Source organism: Myotis myotis, unplaced genomic scaffold, assembly GCF_014108235.1.
Source record: "Myotis myotis isolate mMyoMyo1 unplaced genomic scaffold, mMyoMyo1.p scaffold_m19_p_1, whole genome shotgun sequence".
NCBI classification, from domain to species: domain Eukaryota; kingdom Metazoa; phylum Chordata; class Mammalia; order Chiroptera; family Vespertilionidae; genus Myotis; species Myotis myotis.
The window spans coordinates 160,683,957-160,706,569 of record NW_023416313.1 but is presented as its reverse complement, the minus strand read 5'-3'; the positions used below and the strand labels follow the sequence as shown (position 1 = coordinate 160,706,569).

The 22,613-nt window shown below is 41.8% G+C and overlaps 1 protein-coding gene across 14 annotated transcripts in view; it reads right to left on the bottom strand.

Annotated features, from left to right (window-relative positions):
• GANC (glucosidase alpha, neutral C) overlaps nucleotides 1-22,613 on the bottom strand; it is a 77,325-nt gene that overhangs the window by 9,740 nt on the left and 44,972 nt on the right. For 10 of the 14 annotated variants that reach the window (XR_004965978.1, XR_004965979.1, XM_036298530.1 and 7 more), the window contains 9 exons: nucleotides 22,090-22,216; nucleotides 20,926-21,005; nucleotides 18,987-19,130; nucleotides 16,445-16,541; nucleotides 13,467-13,568; nucleotides 11,803-12,046; nucleotides 10,398-10,462; nucleotides 7,580-7,656; nucleotides 831-905 (listed from right to left, as the gene is read on the bottom strand). Coding sequence is in view for 10 of the 14 variants with exons in the window: in XM_036298530.1 (XP_036154423.1) it covers nucleotides 831-905; nucleotides 7,580-7,656; nucleotides 10,398-10,462; nucleotides 11,803-12,046; nucleotides 13,467-13,568; nucleotides 16,445-16,541; nucleotides 18,987-19,130; nucleotides 20,926-21,005; nucleotides 22,090-22,216 (1,011 nt within the window). In the remaining 4 variants the exon portion in view is untranslated. Of the gene's footprint in view, nucleotides 1-830; nucleotides 906-3,034; nucleotides 3,190-7,579; nucleotides 7,657-10,397; nucleotides 10,463-11,802; nucleotides 12,047-13,466; nucleotides 13,569-16,444; nucleotides 16,542-18,986; nucleotides 19,131-19,983; nucleotides 20,115-20,925; nucleotides 21,006-22,089; nucleotides 22,217-22,613 lie in introns of those variants that run through there. The other 4 variants (XM_036298604.1, XM_036298613.1, XR_004965983.1 and 1 more) reach the window with 4 other exon arrangements.

Below are 22,613 nucleotides of genomic sequence, written 5' to 3'. Positions count from 1 at the left end.
ATGGCTTTTAGTATATCCAGAGTCATGCAACCATCACCATAATGAATTTTAAAACACTTTTATCACCCAAAAAAGAATCCCTGTGCTCATTAGCAGTCACTACCCATTACTCCCCAAATTCTCTCCTTTCCCCAGCCCTAAGCAACCACTAATCTACTTTCTGTCTCCATATGTCCATGCCATTTTGTAGGACTCTAATATCCTTGGTTCTTTCTATGTAGGCACATGTTATGGACTGAATGTCTGTGTCCCCCAAATTCCTATGTTGAAGCCCCAACTTCCAATGTGGCTTACACATTTGGAGACAGGGCCTTTACAGAAGTAATTAGGGTAAAGTGAGGTCATAAGAGTGGGGCCTTGATCCTATCCCTCACTCTCCCTCTGCTATATGAGGACACAGCAAGACGGCAGCTGTCTCCATGTCAGGAAGAGAGTCCTCACCAGGAACTTAATTGGCTGGCACCTAATCTAGTACTTTTGCCACCAGAACTATGAGATATTAAATTTCTGGGTTTTTTTTGTGTTTGTTTGTTTGTTTTTAAGAGAGAGAAGAAGGGAGAAGGAGACAGAGAAACATCTATATGAGAACTAGTATCACTTGGCTGCCTCCTGCACACTTCTTACTGGGGATGGAGCCTGATACCCAGGCATGTGCCCCAACCAGGAATCAAACCGACAGCCTTTTGGTACACAGAACAACACCCAAGCAACTGGCCAGGGCAATAAATTTCTATTTTTTAAGCCAACCAGTCTATGCTATTTTGTTATGGCAGTTCAAGCAGGCTAATACAGTACAACAGGTAAAAATAACATTTCTGAAAACAACTTACAGTGTCCAAGGCTACTGGGATCTTCACAGTACATGCTCCTTCCCAAGAAGCAAATGTCTTAGAGTCATACCAGACCTGGAAAGGAACATACCCCAGTGAAAAAGAGCGTATGAGCAACTCTGCTCACAATTTTTTTTTAAATTAAATCTTTATTGTTCAGATTATTACATTTGTTCCTCTTTTTTCCCCTCATAGCTCCCCTCCACCCAGTTCCCACCCCATCCTCCGCCCTCACTCCTCACCCACTGTCCTCATCCATAGGTTGAGGACATCCATTTTTGTTCAGTCTCTTCCTGCATCCCCTACACCCCTTTTCCCCCCAAGAATAGTCAGTCCATTCTTTTTTTATTTCCCTGATTCTATTATAATCACCTGTTCATTCTGTTCATCAGATTATTTATTCACTTGATTTTTAGATTCACTTGTTAATAGATGCATATTTGTTGTTCATAATTTGTATCTTTACCTTTTTCTTCTTCTTCCTCTTCTTAAAGGATACCTTTCAGCATTTCATATAATACTGGTTTGGTGGTGATGAAATCCTTTAGCTTTTCCTTATCTGTGAAGCTCTTTATCTGACCTTCAATTCTGAATGATAGCTTTGCTGGATAAAGTAATCTTGGTTGTAGGTTCTTGGCATTCATCACTTTGAATATTGCCACTCCCTTCTGGCCTGCAAAGTTTCTGTTGAGAAGTCAGCTGACAATCGTATGGGTACTCCCTTGTAGGTAACTGAGTTTCTTTCTCTTGCTGCTTTTAAGATTCTCTCTCTGTCTTTTGCTCTTGGCATTTTAATTATGATGTGTCTTGGTGTGGTCCTCTTTGGATTCCTTTTGTTTGGGGTTCTCTGTGCATCCTGGACTTGTAAGTCTATCTCTTTCACCAGGTAGGGGAAGTTTTCTGTCATTATTTCTTCAAATAGGTTTTCAATATCTTGCTCTCTCTCTTCTTCTGGCACCCCTATAATTCGGATGTTGGTACGCTTGAAGCTGTCCCAGAGGCTCCTTACACTATCTTTGTATTTTTGGATTCTTTTTTCATTTTGCTTTTCCGGTTGTGTGTTTTTTGCTTCTTCATATTTCAAATTGTTGACTTGATTCTTGCAATCCTCTAGTCTGCTGTTGGGAGACTGTATAATATTCTTTATTTCAGTCAGTGTATGCTTAATTTCTAGTTGGTCCTTTATCACAACATTGAGGGTCTCATTAGATTTCTTATACATCTCATTAAGTTTATCGGCAGTTTCTAGAAAATTATTGAAAGACCTTAAAAGTGTGGTTTTGAACTCTATATCCAGTAGTTTGCTTTCCTCCATTTCTGTCATTTGTCTCTTGTTTCTTTGTCTCCGCATTTTTTATTTTGATGCTTCCCTGTGTTGATAAAGTGGTTTTTCTGTGCTAAGTGTTCTCTAGGGCCCAGTGGTTCAGCCTCCCCAAATACCTGAGGAGGACACTCTTGGTGCACCCCCTTGTGGTCTTTGTGCACAGTCTTGTTGTAGTTAAGCCTTGATTGTTGTAGTTAACACTGGGAGGAGTTGACCTCCAGGCCAATTGGCTGTGAGAATCAGCTGTGTCTGCAATTGGAGAACTTCTGTGCTGGAGACACTCCTCCGGGGCAAGACTTGCTTCAATGGGGCTTTGGTGCTTACTAGGTCTGCCCCCTGAGTGTGTCCTTTAAGAGTCTGAGAAGCTGCAAACTGGATGGTCCCACTCTGACCTCTGGGTTTCCTGGCTCCTGGATCTCTAGGGAGGTGCTAATCTAGCCTTTACCTGAGGCTACCCAGCAAAAGCCTCCGTGCAGGGCTTGGGTGGGGCGGGTCCCAAGAGATCAACAGGGCGGGGCGAGCAGTTATGGATGCTCTCAGTCCTGCCCTCAGAGGGTCTGCTTCTTAGTGCCCCGGTAATCGCTACAAGCACCTCGGAGAGAAAGCTGCCCTCGAGTTCCGACCAATGCCAGACAGTCCCGCTTCTCCCATATGAGTCTGGGTCTCTAGAGACTCGCCCGGAACTGGAGCTCAGAGCCTGAGACTCCCTCCCGATTGAAAACGACAATCGTGCCCTCAGCTGCCAGCCCGCTCCGTGTGCGCCTCTTTACCTTAGTATTTTACGTCTGCACCGCACCTCCTCTGAGTCCCGGTATGCTTTTCTCTTTCCTTCTAGTTGTAGAATTTCCACTCAGCCAGCCTTCCTGTGGTTCTGGATAATGTCCGTTCCATCTTTTAGTTGTATTTTTGAAGTGGTTGTGCGAGGCAGCAAACTCCGGTGTTTACCTATGCCACCATCTTGGTTTCTCTGCTCACAATTTTATTATTCAGTAAAACACCCATTTATCTTGATTTCAAATACATGTAACCAGAAAGCTAAAATAAGTATAATTTAAAAAATCTTGAGTAGAAGTTTGGAAGGACACATACTTTTAAGAAGATCCCAAAAGACTAACCTACTAATGTGACAGATTAATTTGACTAAAAGGCCACTCATTTGCCCATCCATCCATCCATCCATCCATCCTAAGGTTATCAATTAAATAACCTGCCATGTGCCTAGCAACGCGAGGTAAACATGAGTGAACAGAAAGAGGCAGTTCCTGACCTCATGGATTTTACAGTCCAGTTGGCTTATAAGAACTTAATGTGTCCATTAGTAAAAAATATGATGAAGGAGAGAAGGAAACAACAAAGAAGGAAAGCACATTGCAAGCAAATGAATGACAGATGAGGCGTGGGAAAAAGAAAGTGTCAGAGAAGGAAGCATCTCATAGAAAAACAAAAGGAAACTTGAATGACTACAATAGGATCAATTTTTTTTTTTTTTTTTTTTTTTTTACAAAGTACAATTCAGGGATGAGGTTCAAACTCTTATCTGGGATTTCTGTCAAGGGGGTTTACTTGTTGAGGTACCAAAGAGGTACTACAAAGCAATTTGATGGGCTAAATCAGTGGTTCTCAACCTTGGCTGCACATTAGAATCACCTGGGAATCTTTTTAAAATCCTGATTTCTGGGCCTCATCCTCCGGAAATTCTGTTTCTTTGTTACTAATGTTGTGGCCCCACCCCATAACAAAGAAACAGAATTTCTAAGGATGAGGCCCAGAAATCAGGATTTTAAAAAGATTCCCAGGTGATTCTAATGTGCAGCCAAGGTTGAGAACCACTGGGCTAAATCCTTAAGAAACCATCAGCATGAAAACAAAAACCCCTTTTTCTCTCTTCGAATCCACCCACAGAGCCTCCTTCACAAGTTCACGTCCTGGGATTATCACATCCTTTATATAGCTGGGCTGTTGCGTCTGTCACTGTCCTGCTGTGAATGTGAGAGCTGTGACTTTACTATGATTAGCTACAGTGAACTCTTAATTCAACAGGATCAATCCCATCTCATCACAGGGTAGTATCCTTGGCTAGGTTCAATTTGCTAATGTTTTATCAAGTATTTCTGTGTCTGTGTTTATAAGGGATATTGTCTTAGGTTTCTTGTCTTGTAATCTTTCTTTGGCGAATTCCAGTAGCTTTAAATAAAGAGATGGTGGGAGTAAAAGCTAAGAACAAAAAAAACACTGACTCAAATAAGATTTTAGAATTACCTGTCTACCACTTTTAGAACTAATTAGAATGAGAGGTAGAGAGTATTTTTGCTGGTGCCATATACGAAGATCTCCAACCTAGAAGGAGTTTAACTGGTATAAAAAATCATATAGACCAGACCTAAAGCTCAGTCACCACGCTCCTCACCCAGCAAGTATTTATCAAAGGCCTACTATGTGCCAAGAACCCATCTAGAAGCTGAGGATGCAGCAGTGAACATAGATAAAAATAAGTCTTAAAAAAAGCTAACATTCTAATGGGAGAGAGAGAGTATAAACAAAACATCTAAGTAAATATACAGAATGTCAGGAGGTGGCACCATTTTGTGGAGAAAAATAAAGGATGAAGGAGGGCTGGACAGGAGCAGTCGGGGTGGTGTATAACCTTAAAGAGGTGGTCAGAGAAGACCTCGCTGGGAAGGAGATGTTCAAGAAAAGCCTTGAAGGAGAGAGAATGGGCCATACAGAGACATGGGGAAAATGACAGTGAGGGACCTTAGATATTTCCCTTGCACCCTGTGATGTGGTACTAGCCAACCAGTGAGGCAAATGTCTGGCAAGGAACGGCTTGACCCTTCTACCCAGGCTTTGGGAAGATGTAGCAAGAGCAACAATTACAGATGCTCTGGGGGATAGTGTTGAGGGGGTATATTACATAGTCACAACAATGTGCTTGCAATTATGACAGGCCATTCATAAACATGTATGGCCAAATCAGAAAGGAGGCTGGTTCCTCTGAACGGGAGCCTAGGCTTTGTGAGAATCAACTGGAGAAACTCAGCAGAAACGCTTGGCAGGGCAATTAAAAAAAACCTTTATTGTTGAAAGTATTACATGTGTCCCCCTTTTCTCTCATTGCTGGTTGGCAGGACAATTTATTTAGCTGTTGTATTTGACCTTTTTCTCAAATTTCTACTTGGCAAGGGAACCTCTGTAAAGAGCCCTCAGCTTCAGAATTGTAAATTCCGGGAGAAACCAAGGGCAAAGACCATACTTCATGAACCTTCTGGAGAAAAGTCTGGCTACTTCCTGATCCCTGGAAGGAGTGAATATTCCTGTCCATGGTAACAGATTTGACTCAAGTCAGGAGCTTGAGATAAGGAGATGATCTGGGGTTATCCAGGTGGGCCCTAAATGCCATTACATTTAAGAGAAAGAAGGAAGAGGAGACACAGACACACAGAAGAGAAGCACTGTGGTGATGGAGGGGTAGACTGAAGTAATGCAGCTACAAGCCAAGGAACACCAAAGATTGTGGGGAGCCGCCAGAAGCTGGAAAGAGCCATGGAATAGATCGTTCCTCAGAGCCTCCAGAAGGAACCAACCCTGCTGACACCTTGATTTTGAACTGAAGCCTCCAGTACTGCTAGAGAATAAATTTTTGTCATTTTAAGCCACTAAATTTGTGGTAATTTGTTACAGCAGCCTAAAGAAACCAATACAAAAGATGATATTTAAAGAGAACACATTAAACCATTTTATTCAACCTGAAAAAAAGGAACCAATGCAACAACCACACATGTAAAGTTGGATGGAGGGAGAACACTGGCACTGGTTTCCTGGTGTTGTCATGACAGCACTTGACAATACATGAGCATTGAGCCTGCCTGGCTCAGCTACCTCACCATTACCTCGACAGTCCAAGAAGAGCTTGCCATGCCAGGCCCACGTCAGTTCAGTATTCTTCATGGCTCTTCCCCATCTGCTGAAGCCTGTGGCAATGCTCCAGTGCTCATGGATCCGCTCCAGGGTCTGCCTCCTTCCTGCTCTCCATCCATAGACTCTTCTCCTAGTCTGATGCTTCGAGTTTCTGCCCTGTCTCTTCTCCTAAGCCCCTTTGGATAGATCAGTGATGGCGAACCTTTTGAGCTCGGCGTGTCAGCATTTTGAAAAACCCTAACTTAACTCTGGTGCCGTGTCACGTATAGAAATGTTTTGATATTTGCAACCATAGTAAAACAAAGACATATTTTTGATATTTATTTTATATATTTAAATACCATTTAACAAAGAAAAATCAACCAAAAAAATGAGTTCGCGTGTCACCTCTGACACACGTGTCATAGGTTCGCCATCACTGGGCTAGATCCTTGGTTTGTCTCTGGAGACTGTTGCTCTTATCACCCTCGGCTGGCTGCTCTGCAGCCCTTTGGCTTATATCCACCTCTGCCCCTTGCCCTGCCTGGGTTCAGTGCCCAGGGCTCCAACAGGTCTAGGATTTTATACAGTGGCAAAGATCAATGACAATAACCAGTACAAGAGCAGAACAAGGCTGGAGGGGCAGAGGGGAAAGTCACTGTTATTACTTTTTATCCACCTTGGTGAATGTCTGGATGTGGGCCGCGGCTACAGTGTTTTGGCCAGGTGCAAGCCTCGGACTAATGAAAGGACAGGGTCCTCTCATTGCCACGTGCAAGTCCCAGCTGGAGGGCAGGGCCCTCCCAGCACAAATACAGCCAACAGCTATGGTTGTGAGCTTGAACCTGTGGTCCGAACACGTGGCCCCACGTGCCTTGTGATAGAGTTCAGGTGCATGTAGTTGAGTGGGGTTGAAACTCACGAGAATGCTGTAAACAACTTGATCACGCCCCTACTTTGCCTCGTGGCATCTGCTATAAAATAAAGACACGGCTTGTGGGCGCTGGCGCTGTCTCCTCATCAGGGAGCAGCGTCCCACTGAGACCCAGCTTTCATTCTCTTGTCTGTCTTTTCTCAATCCTTTCACCCCCCCACTCAGGATCACCTTTGGCCGTAACATCTGGAGACCAGCTTTTGGTGACAAAAACTCAGGATTCAGAGAGAGCCAGAACCAAAGAGCAAAGCCTTTTTATACTTGTTTTCCCTAGAGTTTGATACCTCATAGTAGACTAAAGATTTATTCCTACTTAAAATCTGTGTGTTTATAAGGAGTCACTTATACAAGTCAAAGTGTGAATATAAAGAACCATTCTAATCCACCTATTCAACTTTCTCCCTGCTCTTCCATTAAGTTTCTTGATCTCTGAATACAGTGGTCATGACTTATAAGAATCTTTAGTTGCTCTAGTCATTTGGGCTGTCTTTACAATTGCATGATGAAGAAATCTATTTCCTAACAGGGGCTAATTAATCAGAATGAAAAATAGATATGAGACATATAAAATATGTGACTGTCATTTACTCTTACCTCATTTGATCCTGGCAGAAACACATCAACCACAGTAGCTTTTGGCTCTGTGACTGGATGAACCAATAAAGCACTTCCTGAAAAATGGAGAAGAAATAAAGTTGAAAACAAAGTCTGAAAACATCCTTTCCTTTTAATTGAGTGCTTTTGTGGTTTTAAGGACCACTAGACTGTGAACTTCTTAAAGGTAGAGACCTTGGTGAGGTGAACCTATGATTCATCAGAGAGATGCATTGCTAGAAAAAGGATAGGTGCTCACAGAGGTGACTATTATTGCCTGTCATCAATCCACTTACGGTATATTGAAGTTCTAGGGAGGGACCAACAGTCTCTTTTTGTGCATCATTGTGGCAAGTAGTTGGACAAACATAGCAGAGCATGGACGATGGGCAAGGTACAGAAGGTCACCAGGGTGAAAGCTCCAGGTGCCTAGCAATGGGCAAAACTGAGAAAACAAGGACCTCCCCCCTTTTCCTCCCTAGTCATGTGGTTTACATCCCCTGAACATTCATATCGATGGTTATCTGATTCAAACCCTCCTCTGACCTTTCCTCCTTTGGCATATTGCTAGCTAGTCAAGTGGTTTTAGACATCCTTAGAAGGAGAATAAGAGGGCAGGAGAATGGCCTCATAGGATTCCCTTGCATGACCACACCCTTAAGCATTGGGCCCTCAGGACAAGGAAGATCTGACCCACATCATAAAATCTTAGGAACAAAGTTCGGGTGTGTTGACTACAGGACAGAGTTTTGGTCAATCTAGAGATGACATTTAGGCCTCAGTATGTTTCAGCTCCGGGCTAGAAAAGCAGCAAAACCAGATGGAGCAACACCGTGGTTGATATCAGAACCAGATGCAATGACTAATGACCCCCTCTCTTAGCTCTGACCAATCAGTGGAAACCACGACCCTGAAATGACACACCTGGAAAGCCAATGAACAGTCTATTGAGATCCTCTCCTGAGACCTCCCCAGAAATTTACCTTTAGGAAAAAGATAAAGCTTCTTAAGGTAAAGGAAGACAGCCCAGAGGGAGCCCACACCTTTCTTCCCCTTTTCATTCTCAGGCATATATCTCTGCTCTCTTTCTCCTAAGTTCTAAGGATCCTGGCAAGACTTGCAACCAGGAGAGCAATGGACAGCAGCAACTCATCTTGGGGTAACCCCCCTGAGCCTGTCTCCAAGGCCCCCTTTTCTCGGACTTTTCAGTGAGGTAACAGCAGCCTCGTCTTGGCTCACTGTCACTGTGACTTTTGCTTCTCAGTGAGTCCGCGTTGCCCAGCATGGCTCACTTTTTTCCTATAACGTCTCTAGAGAGCCAAAGCAGAGCACCATCTAGTATCTCTCCGGTTGCTTCTTCTATCCGAAGCCCTTCCTTTGTTTCACTGTCCCCAACTTTAATAAACATACTCTCAAAATCACTTAGACTCAGGTGAAATCTTTCCACACACTATAAGCCAGCCCGAGGCAGACCCTCTCTGGACCTGGTGCCTTTCCAGTGACAAAACTGCTAGTATGTCAGTAATCTGAAAGCACCATCGCACTTGCCCAAGTGCCTCATTGTTTGCTGTAAGTGATGTTGGTGATGGTGAGCCTACAGTTATAATCTAGAAGTGTGGTCAGCATGGACATTCAGATCTTCTTCCTTGACTACAGGACAGAGTTTTGGTCAATCTAGAGATGACATTTAGGCCTCAGTGTGTTTCAGCTCCAGGCCAGAAAAGCAGCTAGACCAGATGGAGCAACACCGTGGTTGACATCTGAACCATATGCACTGGGAAGGCTAAAATTCTCCGAAACACCATCTGAATTATCAATTTTGTTTTGGCCTTACTATCACATATGTGTAAAATTCATCCATTTATGAATTCACTTATTTATTCTCTTATTTATTTATTTATTTTCTCGAGAGGAAAGGTGAGAGAGAGGGAGATAGAAACATCAATGATGAGAGAGAATCATTGATCAGTTGCCTCCTGCACACCCCCAACTGGGGATCAAGCCCACAACCCAGGCATGTGCCCTTGACCGGAATCGAACCTGGGACCCTTCAGTCTGCAGGCTGACTATCTATCCACTGAGCCAAACCAGGCAGGGCTATAAATCCACTCTTTAATTCAACAAATATTTAGAGTGCCTACTGAGTACTAGGCACTGTGCTGAGCTCTGGGGATATAGTGACAAATAAGGCAGACATGGTCCCTGCCCTCACGGAGTTTACAGTCAATGAAGACAGGTATTAAGTAAGTAATTACAAACTAATTAGAGTTCAGATACCAAAAAGGCAAAGTAAAAATAAAATAAAAATTATGTAATAGGAGGGATTGACTTGAATTTAAGAAGGTGGAACTAGGTATTAGGAAGCAATTTTGGTCAGGAAATTTTACTCCAAGAAAGTTGCTATTTCAACTGAGAACTAAGGATGAGTGGAGACCTAAAGAGCAAGATGTTTTACATTTTGGGGTTTCCATTCTCTTTTGTTCCATCTTTTTGCAATTCTGTTGAGCCTGGCTTTTTGAAACTTATTGTCAAGATGATAGACTTCCATGTTTAGATTTGGTGGCTAAAGGAGTGGACCCAGAACAAGAATACCAATTGCATTCACAAATAGGATGGATTTATTTAAAGTTAATATGAGATGTGCTACATGACAACAGAATAGCTATGATTACACTTAGCACTAAAAATCTTGGTGATGAAATTTATTTTTTGGCTTTCTTGAAATTAGGGATTTTTTTTAGTGCTCTTACACTAGAAAGTATAACAAGAACATGATTACAATATTTATCATAATTATAATTAATCAAGAAATGCTTACCCAGCATGTATTCATCTTCCACACCAAAAGTCTCTAATTCATCAGGGAACTCTACCCACAGAGGCCTGGGGTAAGAAAAAAAAAAATTCTTTCTTCAACATTAGATTCTTATTTCAATTCAATCACTTATACTTTCAGTTTTGTAACCATTCAAAGGAAATTAGAAACAGCCAGGGCCAAGTCTCTTTTCATCTGTTTCAAGATTTTATGAGCAATTGCTATGATTACTCATATTTTTCTTATGTAAAAGAGCTATCAATTAGCTTAAACGTTTAAATGAAAGATTGAGAAATCTCGTACCTGCTATTTTTCCTTCTTATTGTTGAACTAGAAATAAATACTACTTTGACAGGCAGAATCAGAAGTCCAAATGCCTAACACGTTTGGTGTAAAACAAATTAAATGTTTATAAAATCATTTTATAATGATATAAAATCTGTGCCATTTCTTTATGCTGTCACTGCCTTTCATGCATCCTTAATCATTACCTATTCAAATGAGAAGAACTGTTTTTTCTTGTTTTCAAACTGGCAACATTTTTAGAGGTTTGAGAAACTGTTGTGTGGTTTTTGTTTTATTGTTATTGTTGCACACAGAACTACCTAGAAGACATTTGGGCTTATAAAGAAAACTTTCAATATCTATGTATCTGAATATTAACTTAATGGTTCTAATAATATTTTTCAATTTCATGAGGAAATGATATTCTTAAACAAGAGACTTACTTTTAGTTTATTCACTAGCCTTTGTAATAATGTATTCCCTTTCCTACTGGTAACCAAGCAGTGGTCTCTAAAGCTGGCTGATGTCTAGAATCACCAGGAAATTTTCTAACAAATATAGATCTCTGGAACCTTCCCAAAGAGATTCCTAGTAGGTCTGGAGGTGTGGCCTTATAATCTGTGTTTTTTAAGAAGCTCCCAGATGATTCTGATCCGAGCCAGGTTTAGGAACGGAGGATCCAGGAGTCTTAGTATGTCTCTGTGTGATTCCTCCTCTAGTTTTAAAAAATACAATCAGAATATAATTTATACATCAGAAAAAATAGTTACCTCAAACTTGGAACAGTTTAGTTCCAAGGGTGAGATAGAGCTTAAGACTGGCAGAATAATGTTCTTCATAAGAGGATGCTTGTGGGTTAAATACTGAATGAATTCAGTTACAAAGTCATTTCATTTTTCTTTGAAAAAGCTCTATTTCTGTCCCATATCAAATATTAACACTTGAATCACAGAGTTATCTTCTGCTACCTCCACTGCCAGCACCCTGCTCACATAAGCTGAGGACATGATTAAATACATGGCTCTCCTTCACCTGTTCTCTTGAAGTCACTGTGTAGTTACTCCGTTCCCCAGTGGTTGGTTAGATTGTTTGCTGGGGCCTCCGACAGGTGAAGTCTATTTACCTCATGATGGGTTCGGCAGTCACGTGTGCACAGTAGAACAGACAATACCAATAGGGCAGGAGGGTGTAACGCTCTCTGATGGCTTCTCTGATGAGCTGGGTGTGTTCCTTCCCAAAGAGCCAGGGTTCCCGTCGCTTGCTGTTTATGGTGGAATGGCAACGAAAGAAGGGCTGGTAGGCTCCGGCCTGGTACCAACGCACTAGCAGCTCCGCCTCTGGATCCCCCACGAAGCCGCCAACATCAGCTGATTCATTAGTCAAAGAAAGGTTTGTGAGCCCTGACCAATGAGGCTCAGTGCTTAGAGTACTGAAGGGTTGTGGATTCGATTCCTGGTTAAGGGCATGTATCTGGGTTGGGGGTTCGCTCTCCACCCTTTGGTTGGGGAGCATGCGGGAGGCAACCAATCCATGTGTGTCTCTTACATTAAAGTTTTTCTCTCTCCCTCCCTTTTACACACATACTCTTTCTCTCTCTCTGAAAAGCAATGGGAAAAAATATCCTTTGGTGAGGATTAAAAGAAGAAAAAAAAGAAAGAAAGACTTGTGAGGCAACCAGGCTCTAATAAATGATGCGCTCAAGAAAAATAAGGCTTTGAAGACAGACAGAAGAAAGGTGTTGTGTATGCACTCAAAATTAGGGAGCACACAGTAAAAAACTCTGCCTGTTGGGGATCTGATAGTACACTCTTTTATATTCTATTCTTGTCAAAGGTCAGAGGCTTTACTGCAAGATCAACTTTCAGGTATGTTCCTGAACCCAGGTAACCCAGAAATTGCAAAATGTCTGTCTGAGTCCATGTCTGTATTTAGGTGTGGGTGGCAGTGGAGGGCTGGCAATTGACTTCCTTTGAAAGCAACAGCTAGGGCAAGATAAAAATTACACTTATTTTTGAAGTCTAACTAAAGTCTGATTTTAGGAGGAACATTTATTATAGAAATAGCTAAAGAGAAACAGATAATGAGAATGAGAGGTTTAAGTAGAATTTCATGGTTAGTCCTTAAGCAGGATACATAATCCTTGTATGGACCAATGCCATAAAAACACATGTATCAAAAAGTGATAGTAAGTCACTTCTATTCCTAGAGAAAAGAAGGAGCAGCTGGATATGTGGTCATGCTGAGCACCTTCCATACTGAGATCTCTCATCTGCAGAGAATTATTAGGATTTGGGAAGGCGGCACACTAGAGAATCTTATTTTAACTAAATTTATCTTTCCCAAGAGCATATCTTTTTTTTTTTTTTTTTAACAGTAGAAACATGTCACAGAATTTTAGACTCGCAGAGTAAAAATGATTTCTGTAAGGCTGATTTATTATTTGCAAAATTCTTTGTAGTTCTTTCCATTTTTTGTTCAAGAAGAAAGGCATGTTTCAGGACGAGAAACTCAGTTACCAAGAGTGGCTGAGGAAGCAGTAAGAGAAGGAGGGAAAGCAGCACTCTAGCCCCACTCCTGCCTTTATGTCCTCAATTCAGATAAGACACAGAACAGCTCTGGAGCTACCCTTTCTCTCCTCTCTAATCCCCCCTTCACTTTCCTCATCTTTTCTTTCTGGCGTTTATCCCTATCCAAAACAGCCCATGAGAAGGGATTTGTGACCAGCTTTGACAAAAACACCCTCAGTTTTTATTTTCTCTCACTTCAAGCCTGAGAATATCACCTTACCTCCACAAAAAGAGATCCCAGTAACGCTGAGAGTGAGTAACATAGGGATCGAAATTTTCAGGTAACTCCATTTTGCTCTGTTGTCGCCTGTCCACACAGCACCTTTGGACACCAGTAACAAGGTATTTAAAAAAAAAATCACAAATCAGCCCATGCCCTTGATTTCATGTTTAGATTCCTTATTTGTAATAGACAAAATTAATATAAAGGAATGCATTTCTTCCTTACCTTAAAATATACACATTCTGGTCTTCCAGAATGAAAATATATTAATTTTCTAATGTGAAAAAGTTATTAAAATCAACAAAAGAAATTGCAAAAATATTCTGAAATCACTTATTTTTGAAGTCTAACTGAAGTCTGATTTTAGGAGGAACATTTAAAAAATCAACTTTACTAAGATATAATTTACATGCTCTAACCGGTTTGGCTCAGTGGATAGAGAGTCGGCCTGAGAACTGAAGGGTCCCGGGTTTGATTCCGGTCAAGGGCATGTACCTTGGTTGCAGGCAACATCCCCAGTGGGGGGTGTGCAGGAGGCAGCTGATCAATGTTTCTCTCTCTCTCTCTCTCATCGATGTTTCTGACTCTCTATCCGACTCTCTATCCCTCTCCCTTCCTCTCTGTAAAAAAAATCAATAAAAAATATATTTTAAAAAAGATATAATTTACAAACAATAAAAGCACATATTTTATTTTTTATTTTTTTAATATATTTTATTGATTTTTTTTACAGAGAGGAAGAGAGAGAGATAGAGAGTTAGAAACATCGATGAGAGAGAAACATCGATCAGCTGCCTCCTGCACATCCCCCACTGGGGAAGTGCCCACAACCCAGGTACATGCCCTTGACCGGAATCGAACCCGGGACCTTTCAGTCCGCAGGCAGATATGCTCTATCCACTGAGCCAAACTGGTTTCGGCTAGTACATATTTTAAAGTGAAGAGTTTGATGAGCTTTTAAAATGTGTGCACCATGTAACCATCACCACAAGCAGAGTATAGAACATTTCCATAACAGTGAAAGTTTCCATCTTTTCAGCCAATTACCCCCACCTTACCCAACCACTGACTTGATTTCTATGACTATTAAAGTAGTCTTTTCTAGAATCCTATATAATAAAAGCCTAATATGCTAAGTATCCAACTTTTGGACTGTTCGACCAGTTGCTATGACGCACAATGACCACTAGGGGGCAGACACTCCAACCTCATCTTTCCTTGCTGCTGGGGTCCGGCCGATCGGGACTGGTTGAGACGGGCCGGACACACCCTGGAGCTCTCCCACGGTCCCTCCCCGGCCCCGACCATACACTGGTGGGGTCCCTTGGCCTGGCCTGTGCCCTCTTGCATCTGGGACCCCTTGGGGGATGTCAGAAAGCCGGTTTCAGCCTGATTCCCCCAGGCCTACAGGGATCAGGCCGAAACTGGCAGCTGTGCAGGAGCCTGAGCCCAGCTGGGCACTGCCCTGCTCCTGCTCATTCCTGCCCCACTGCATCAGCTGCCACTTGGTAATGCTGCCACAGAGGCGGGAGAGGCTTGCACTGCTGCAGCTGTGCTCACCAGCCACTGTGGGAATGCATTGACCACCACAGGGCAGCTCCTGTGTTGAGAGTCTGCCCCCTGGTGGTCAGTGCACATCATAGCTAACAGTCGATAGTTCAAGTGGTCGAGTACTCAACCAGTTGCTTAAGGTTTTATATATATCCTATATAATAAAACCCTAATATACAAATGGACTAAATGGTGAAACAACTGGTGGAATGACTGGTTGCTATGACGCGCACTGAACACCAGGGGGCAGATGCTCAACACAGGAGCTGCCCCCTAGTGGTCAGTGAGCTCCCACAGGGGGAGCTCCGCTCAGCCAGAAGCCAGGCTCATGGCTGGCAAATGCAGCGGTGGTGGCAGGAGCCTTTCCTGCCTCTGCTGCAGGTGGGCGGTAAAGAGCAAGAGGTCCCAGACTGTGAGAGCCCCGGACTGTGAGAGGAATGTCTGACTGCTAGCTTAGGCTCGACCCCCAGGGGGATCGGGACTAAGCCAGCAGGTGGACATCCCCTGAGGGGTTCTGGAGTGCGAGTTGGTGCAGGCCACGCTGAGGGATCCCCCATCCCCAGCACACAAATTTTGTGCACCAGGCTTCTAGTAGATACACACACACACACACACACACACAAAATAAAGATGACATATAAATCTATTTAGGCTTTTTTTTTATCATGATGGCAAACATTTTCTCATGCAATTAAGGCTATTCTAAATAACTTTATGACAGTCTAACATATAAATATACTATAGTTTTATAACTATTCCCTTACATATTGGGATTTTTTCTTTTTTTGTTTCAAGAACTAATACTGTGGTGAGCAAATCTGTACATGAATCTCTGCTTAAGATGACAATATTTTAGCCTTTTCTTGAGTACCACAGGGGCTGGTTTTCAGGGGTGGAGGAGGAGGCCTAGTAATGGCTATGTACAGTAAAGGCTGGATTCTTCAAACAGGAACCTAAGCTCCCAGTTATTTGTGCCTGGGGACTTAAAATAGCTTTCCTGCCACAGGGTGGTAAAGTTGAACTAGATCTGCATTAGCTAGTAAACCAGATCCAGTTATAGATGACCCTGACCATAAGCCACAGCTAGGTCTATTTTAAGGCATATTGCTGAGTGAAATAGGTGGTTGAAGGAATGTGTTAGAAGTGTATTTTCTCTGGTTTTGATAAATAAAAGAGACAGGATCAGAGATCACCATCCCCACAAACAGATACTCTGAAGTCATTCACCCAAAAATTAAGTGGCCATTTTTTCAGTGGGAAATGAGTAATTAAACTTTATTAAAATTGGTTTACTCTGATCATAGGACAAAAATACATACTTCAGGGCACATCTAAGGCCTGCCTAATGGCTACTGAAAAGGAAGGCATTAATAGCTCTATAAAGACTTGTGTTTTTAAGTCTGATCATATGAGCCATTCCTTACCATACTTTTGTGATCCAGCAAAGAAAGAGCGTGTAAGAACAAAGGGTCTCTCCTTTCCCCTAGATCGTTGTGTCAGTCCTTCTGCAGTAGCCTTTTGCTATAAAGTCAAAGGAGAAAAATGTCAAACAGATGATTGGACTAGGGCATTGTGTAGACATCCCCAAGAAACTACTTAACATGTAAAAAACAAACAGTAGGTGGGAATGTGAAATGGGAAATATTAAAATAAATCCATCAAACAATTTTTATGATATAATGAAACTATTCTAAATTCCCTTATTAAAATAATGAAAAACTAATTTGATTAAAATAGCAAAGAAATAATCTATCTATATATATATAAAAGGCTAAGTGTCCGTCTGACTGGTAGCTATGATGTGCACTGACCACCAGGGAGCAGATGCTAAATGCAGGAGCTGCCATAACATGCACTGGCCTTTTAAAAATAAATGGCACCATGGACCTGGTGCTAACAAACCAACCCTCGGCTTCCCCCAAGTGGGACACAGGCCCCGCCACCACCCCAGAGCAACACCTCACCAAATCACAGCCAATGCTGCCAAGACCCATGGCACAAAATGCAGCCCCCAGCCCAGCCCAGAAACAGTGGCTGTGTTGCCAGTTAATGACATCACACAGCAATGCCTGGCTTCCTCTCCCTAGAGACTAGCATCCTTGGAGTTTCTTTAGCCCAGGAACCTGACTTGCTTTATAGCCAAGTGCAAACATTTTACAGTTTAACCAAATGTTTGTCATGCATTTTCCCTACCCCATCTCATTTCCCATGCCTCATCAGAAGTCCTGGAGTAGGTAGATAGGAGACTCGGTAGACTCCTATTTTCTTTTCATTAGCAAGACGTGAATGGCAATATTAAAATATTTCTTCTAATTAATTTCCTTTCAATGTGCACAAATCTGTGCACCAGGGCACTAGTCCTATATAATAAAAGGCTAATATGCAAATTGACTGAACAGCAGAACAACTGGTCGCTATGACGTGCACTGGCCACCAGGGGCAACTGACCCCTGGTGGTCAGTGTGCTCCCACAGGGGAGCACTGCTCAGCCAGAAGACAGCTCACGGCTGGTAAATGCAGCAGTGGTGGCAGGAGCCTCTCCTGCCTCCGCAGCAGAGCTAGGGATGTATGACTGACAGCTTAAGCCCACTCTCCACAGGGAGCTGGACATCCCCCAAGGGCTCCCGGACTGCGAGAGGGCACAGGCTGGGCTGAGGGACCCTCCCCCCTCACAAGTGCACGAATTTTGTGCACTGGGCCTCTAGTATATTATAAAAGCCTAAGCAACCGAACGACCAAAGAACCGAACTACCATTTGACCAGTTGCTATGATGAGCACTGACCACCAGAGGGCAGACGCTCAGTGCAGGAGCTGCCCCGTGGTGGTCAGTGCGTTACCATAGCGGGTGCACCGCTCAGCTGACTGACAGGCACCAGACACCGGGCTCAAGGCTGGCGAGCACAGCTGTGGCAGCGTGAGCCTCTCCTGCCTCTGTGGCAGCACGCTACCTAGCAGCGGCCACATCAGGCGCAGCAGGGCCGGGATGAGCAGGAGCGGCAGGGTGCCTGGCCGTCTGCCACTTTGTGCACTACTACACACTACTACAAAAATTGGGATGTTGGACTCCCAATTTCGGCCTGATCCCCACACGCCAGACCAAACCTTTTGGTGCTTACTATTATCAGGCATTTTATAAGATTTTCTCTTATGATCTACACAACAACCTCTGAGACAGTCTTCATTAATGAAAAAAAAAACACTGAGATTCAGAGAGGTTAAGTGACTGGCTCTGGCCTACATAAGGAAATTCGCTAAAGTCGTCTGCAATTATAGCAAGAGGCTATTAGAGAAGTAAACACAGAAAACCAAGCTATACTTAGCCAGCAGCTCCCACTGGAAAATACCAGTTCGTGGGAGGACCATAAGAACAGTTACATTCTGAAAATAACAGAGAACCACAGGTATAAATTAGGGCCAGTGACTACCAAGTAGTATCTCTATACATGCCTGGGTCTTTTAGATGTGATTGGCCAATGGAAGACAATTCTATTGAGAAAGCTAAGTACTTAAGAACGATTTTCTACATTTAAAAAGTATACTTATGAAATTGTGTATGTGTGTTCTAAATCTTACTCCCCTGGTATAAATGTAAGACTTAATGTATTTAGAAATTTGTGAAATTTCAAAACATTTGTCCTAATTGCCTTTATGTATTTACACATGGTTTGTTTACTTCAATAAAAGTTTTGAGGTAGCATCCAATACCATTTACTAATGGCTCCTGTCAAGGAAGATGTTTCTATGTTACCATTAATCTTACAATATAAATTCATCAAGTTCATTATAGAAGGTAAAGGTACAAAAGGAAAAATGAGTCTTATATTGGCTTCAACCTGGTAAGACTCATTGCAGAAAAGACACACAAAGAGAAATGAACAGTATAGTATGGCTATTACAAAGGAAACAACTTTCAGCCCAAAAGGCAGGGTACATGGGTACAGTTGGCTTCTTCTTGGCTCTCTTACCTGATAAAAGCCATAGATGTTGTGAAGTTCTCTGTGCTCCCAGTTGCCATGATGAATGGCATTCTTATGCATGGTTTGCTCTGGCCCTCTAAAGACCGAGGGCTCATTCATGTCATTCCATATGTAGAGGATGTCAGTAGATCCCTAGGAAAGAAATCTTGGTCAAGGTACTACTTCTACAGTGAGTATGTTAATATGACAGCTGCTCCTATTCCTCTTTCCTACTCCATTTCCTACTCCATTTTTTCCTACTCCATTTATTATTCATTATGTTTATTATCTGTGCTCTGTCCTCAGCTCCACTGCTAGAATAAAAAGCTCTTCTGGGCAGGGATTTCATTGATATATCCCAAACACTTGAACCATAGAAGGTTTTCAATAAGTATTTGTTGATGAATGAAAGAATGCTGTGCTTTATTGTCTGTGAAATACATATTGCCCAGCAAGTCTACTCCTAGGTCTACCTGGAGAACCCCCACAGGAAAGGTTGTGAATGATCACAATGAAGCTCTATATCATCCATCATCTGCTACAACTCTTAACTCAGAGAAGGGCAGTTGTAGTTATACATGATAAAATTCTGCTTTTCCTCTAATACTTTGAAAAATTTTACAGTTAAGATGCCTTCTTGTTAGTATGATCTATAGTTTATATTCTACATACAACTAGTCAATATAGAGTGAGAAGGGGCTATTGAGTCATCTAGTCATGGTCTTACAATCTCCTTATAGAATCCCTGGTCTCTCAGCATTTGACTTGATAGCTACAGTGACAAGGAGTCCCTCAGGCAGCTCATTCCATGATTTTATGAATGGTAACATTCTCTCACAGGGTCTAGCTTGATTTCTGGAATACCAAAGAATACATCTGTTGCCTCACTCATATGACAGTCTTCCAAATGCCTAAAGGAGGCTTATGTGTTTTCTTTTGACTCGACCTTTATTTCTAAATGTGTATGTCTATGAACAAGGCTATATGGTTTTCAATATTTAACTACCTTGACTCTTCTTCTTTAGCATCCTCTAGGGCAAGGTTGGCAATCTTTTTCTGGAAAGAGCCAGTTTTTTAACTTTGTGGGCCATGAGATCTCTTTTTCAGTAACTCAACTCTGCTTTGGTAATGTGAAAGCTGTAGACAACAGGGAAATGAATGAGCATGTGGCTCAAGTGTTGTTCATACTGCTCTTAGTTATTTTCTGTGTCCTAATACATGATGCTCAGAAACTAGCATTGAGTGGTTAAGAGCTGGGTTTGGAACAAACAGAACTGAGTTCAAATCTTGGGCCTGCCACTTACTAGATGGGTGAACTTAGCAGGTTTTTAAATTTGTTTATGTCTCAATTTCCTCATCTGTGGGAATAGAGTTATAGTTCTAACTTCAGAGGGTTATTGTGAAGATAAAAATGGCATATGCACAGAAAGTGTTTAGCACACTGCTTGGCACATAGAAAATACTCAAATTTATATTAGACATCATTATCATCATCACAATTGGTTGAAAACAGTTCTCTAGATGTGGCCTCTCCTTTTTTCTCAGTGGATTTTATAAGATTTAGGAATCAATTTATTATTATAACTTACTTTTAATGACATACTTTGCAAGATATTTCCACATATATCATCACCTTTAAATAATAGTTATAAAATGCTATTTTATATAAAAAAGTATATAGTAATTTGAAAATGTAATACATCTATATAATTAAGTACTTTGATATATTGTACTAGAGGTAAAAATCATAGCTTTTTACATTTAATAATACACATGGCATCTCTCTCAGCACCACCAAAGTCTGTAATGTGATTCCACCCTTCCCTTTTCATACAAGCATTATTTATTAGGGGCTACTCAATGAAGCAGTATAATTTTATTCAATCACTTCTTTTCATTCTTTCATCATTTCAAGTATCTAGGAAAGAGCAAATGAATAAAAACTTACCTGATAAACAGAAAAAGCAAAAAGACCTGAATACCACTCTCTGACCTTGGGGTTGGTGAAATCCAGGTAAGAGGAGAGACCTGTAGAGTTACAAGAGAAGACAGCCTGTTAGGAACAGTGGTCCTCATGGTAAGATGTGTTGTAAGGAGGACTATCAGATGTGAAAGCTTGGTAGTCAATGGGCATCAAACATAAAAGTCAGCTGATACAGAGGCATGGTCTGGCGAGAAGCGAATGAAGGTAATGTTGGACTCCAGTGACAATCTACTAGACCTTTCAACCCAGGGGCATGCCGATGAACAAGTATCAAGGTGGAGCCTGCTCTTCACTGAAATAGCCCAAAGGATGGCAAGTAGTCTGTAGTGACCCGCCTGTCCTTAAAAAGAACAGAGAAGTGTTCATCACTGATAAAAGGGGGAAATTCCTGGGTTTTCTCTACTGTGCAAGGAGTTCTGATAGAGTGCTATGCTGTGATAGAGTAGTGATTTGCTCAAGGAGCCTCTACCAAGGCTTTAAACTAATAATTTCTGAAAGGAATTTTCCAGAGTTGCCAGAGGCAGCTGAGGTCACTCACAAAAGTCTGGAAGTCAAAAGGTTGGGCTAACAGGGCAAAGACGAATGGCAGGGGGAGAGACTGCAGGGCCCTTTTTCTTTTAAAAAATGTATTTTTTATTGATTTCAGAGAGGAAGAGGGAGAGGGAGAGATAGAAACATCAATGATGAGAGAGAATCATTGCTGGGCAGCTTCCTGCATGCCCCCTGTTGGGGATCAAGCCTGAAACCCAGGCATGTGTCCTGACTGGGAATCGAACCATGACCTCCTGGTTCATAGTTCTATGCTCAACCAATGAGCCATACCAGCCAGGTGGACCTTTTTCTTTCTTTCTCTTTGTCTCCTTTTCTCATTCCTTGGTTTTTCATTTTTATTTGCTTAGAGAAATAGCATGCTAGAGGTTTGCTTATTTTTTATTCACCCATTGACTGATAAATGCATACAATGTACACTGTATCAGTATTATGAAAGATATAAAAGAAGGTAATACCATTTCTTAAAGGAGCTTAAAATGTAGCAAAAGATATCTACAAGGAATAAGAACAGTGGCTATGAAACCTTCATTAGTTGGGACGAAACAAGGTAAATAGGTGTATAAAGTAGTATCTCACCTGGCCAACATATCCCTTCAAAGTCTCCTCCTTCATGATTCCTCACAAAGTAGCCCTGTTCTTTGGCCATAGCGTACACTGAGTAGTCAGGATCAATCTTGATATGCGGGTCACTGATGACCACAAGCTATCAGGAGGACATAAAGGTTTGTTTCACATGAGCCATATATTCATTTATATGTTTTCATCATAGTTCTTGGGTTCAAATTTTACTCAGAAACAACTACTACTAGCAGTGAAGTATTCTATGTGCTTACAGAAATATAGATTGATGTCAAAACAGGCCATTGCTCTTTTATAGTTATTGCTGCTTAACCAATAAATTTTTTAAAAATAGCATTGAGCTTCTATCTGTCTGCGGTGCTGGGTGCTCTATATAAAAGAGTAAATAAGCAAGGTCTCTGCTTCCTAGACATGTAGAAGCTAACATAACACCGACAAAAGCAAACATTAAAGAAAATAGGAGAACAGCATGTTAAAAACCCAAAGGTATAGGCATATTGAGGAAGTAAGTCTGAGAAAAG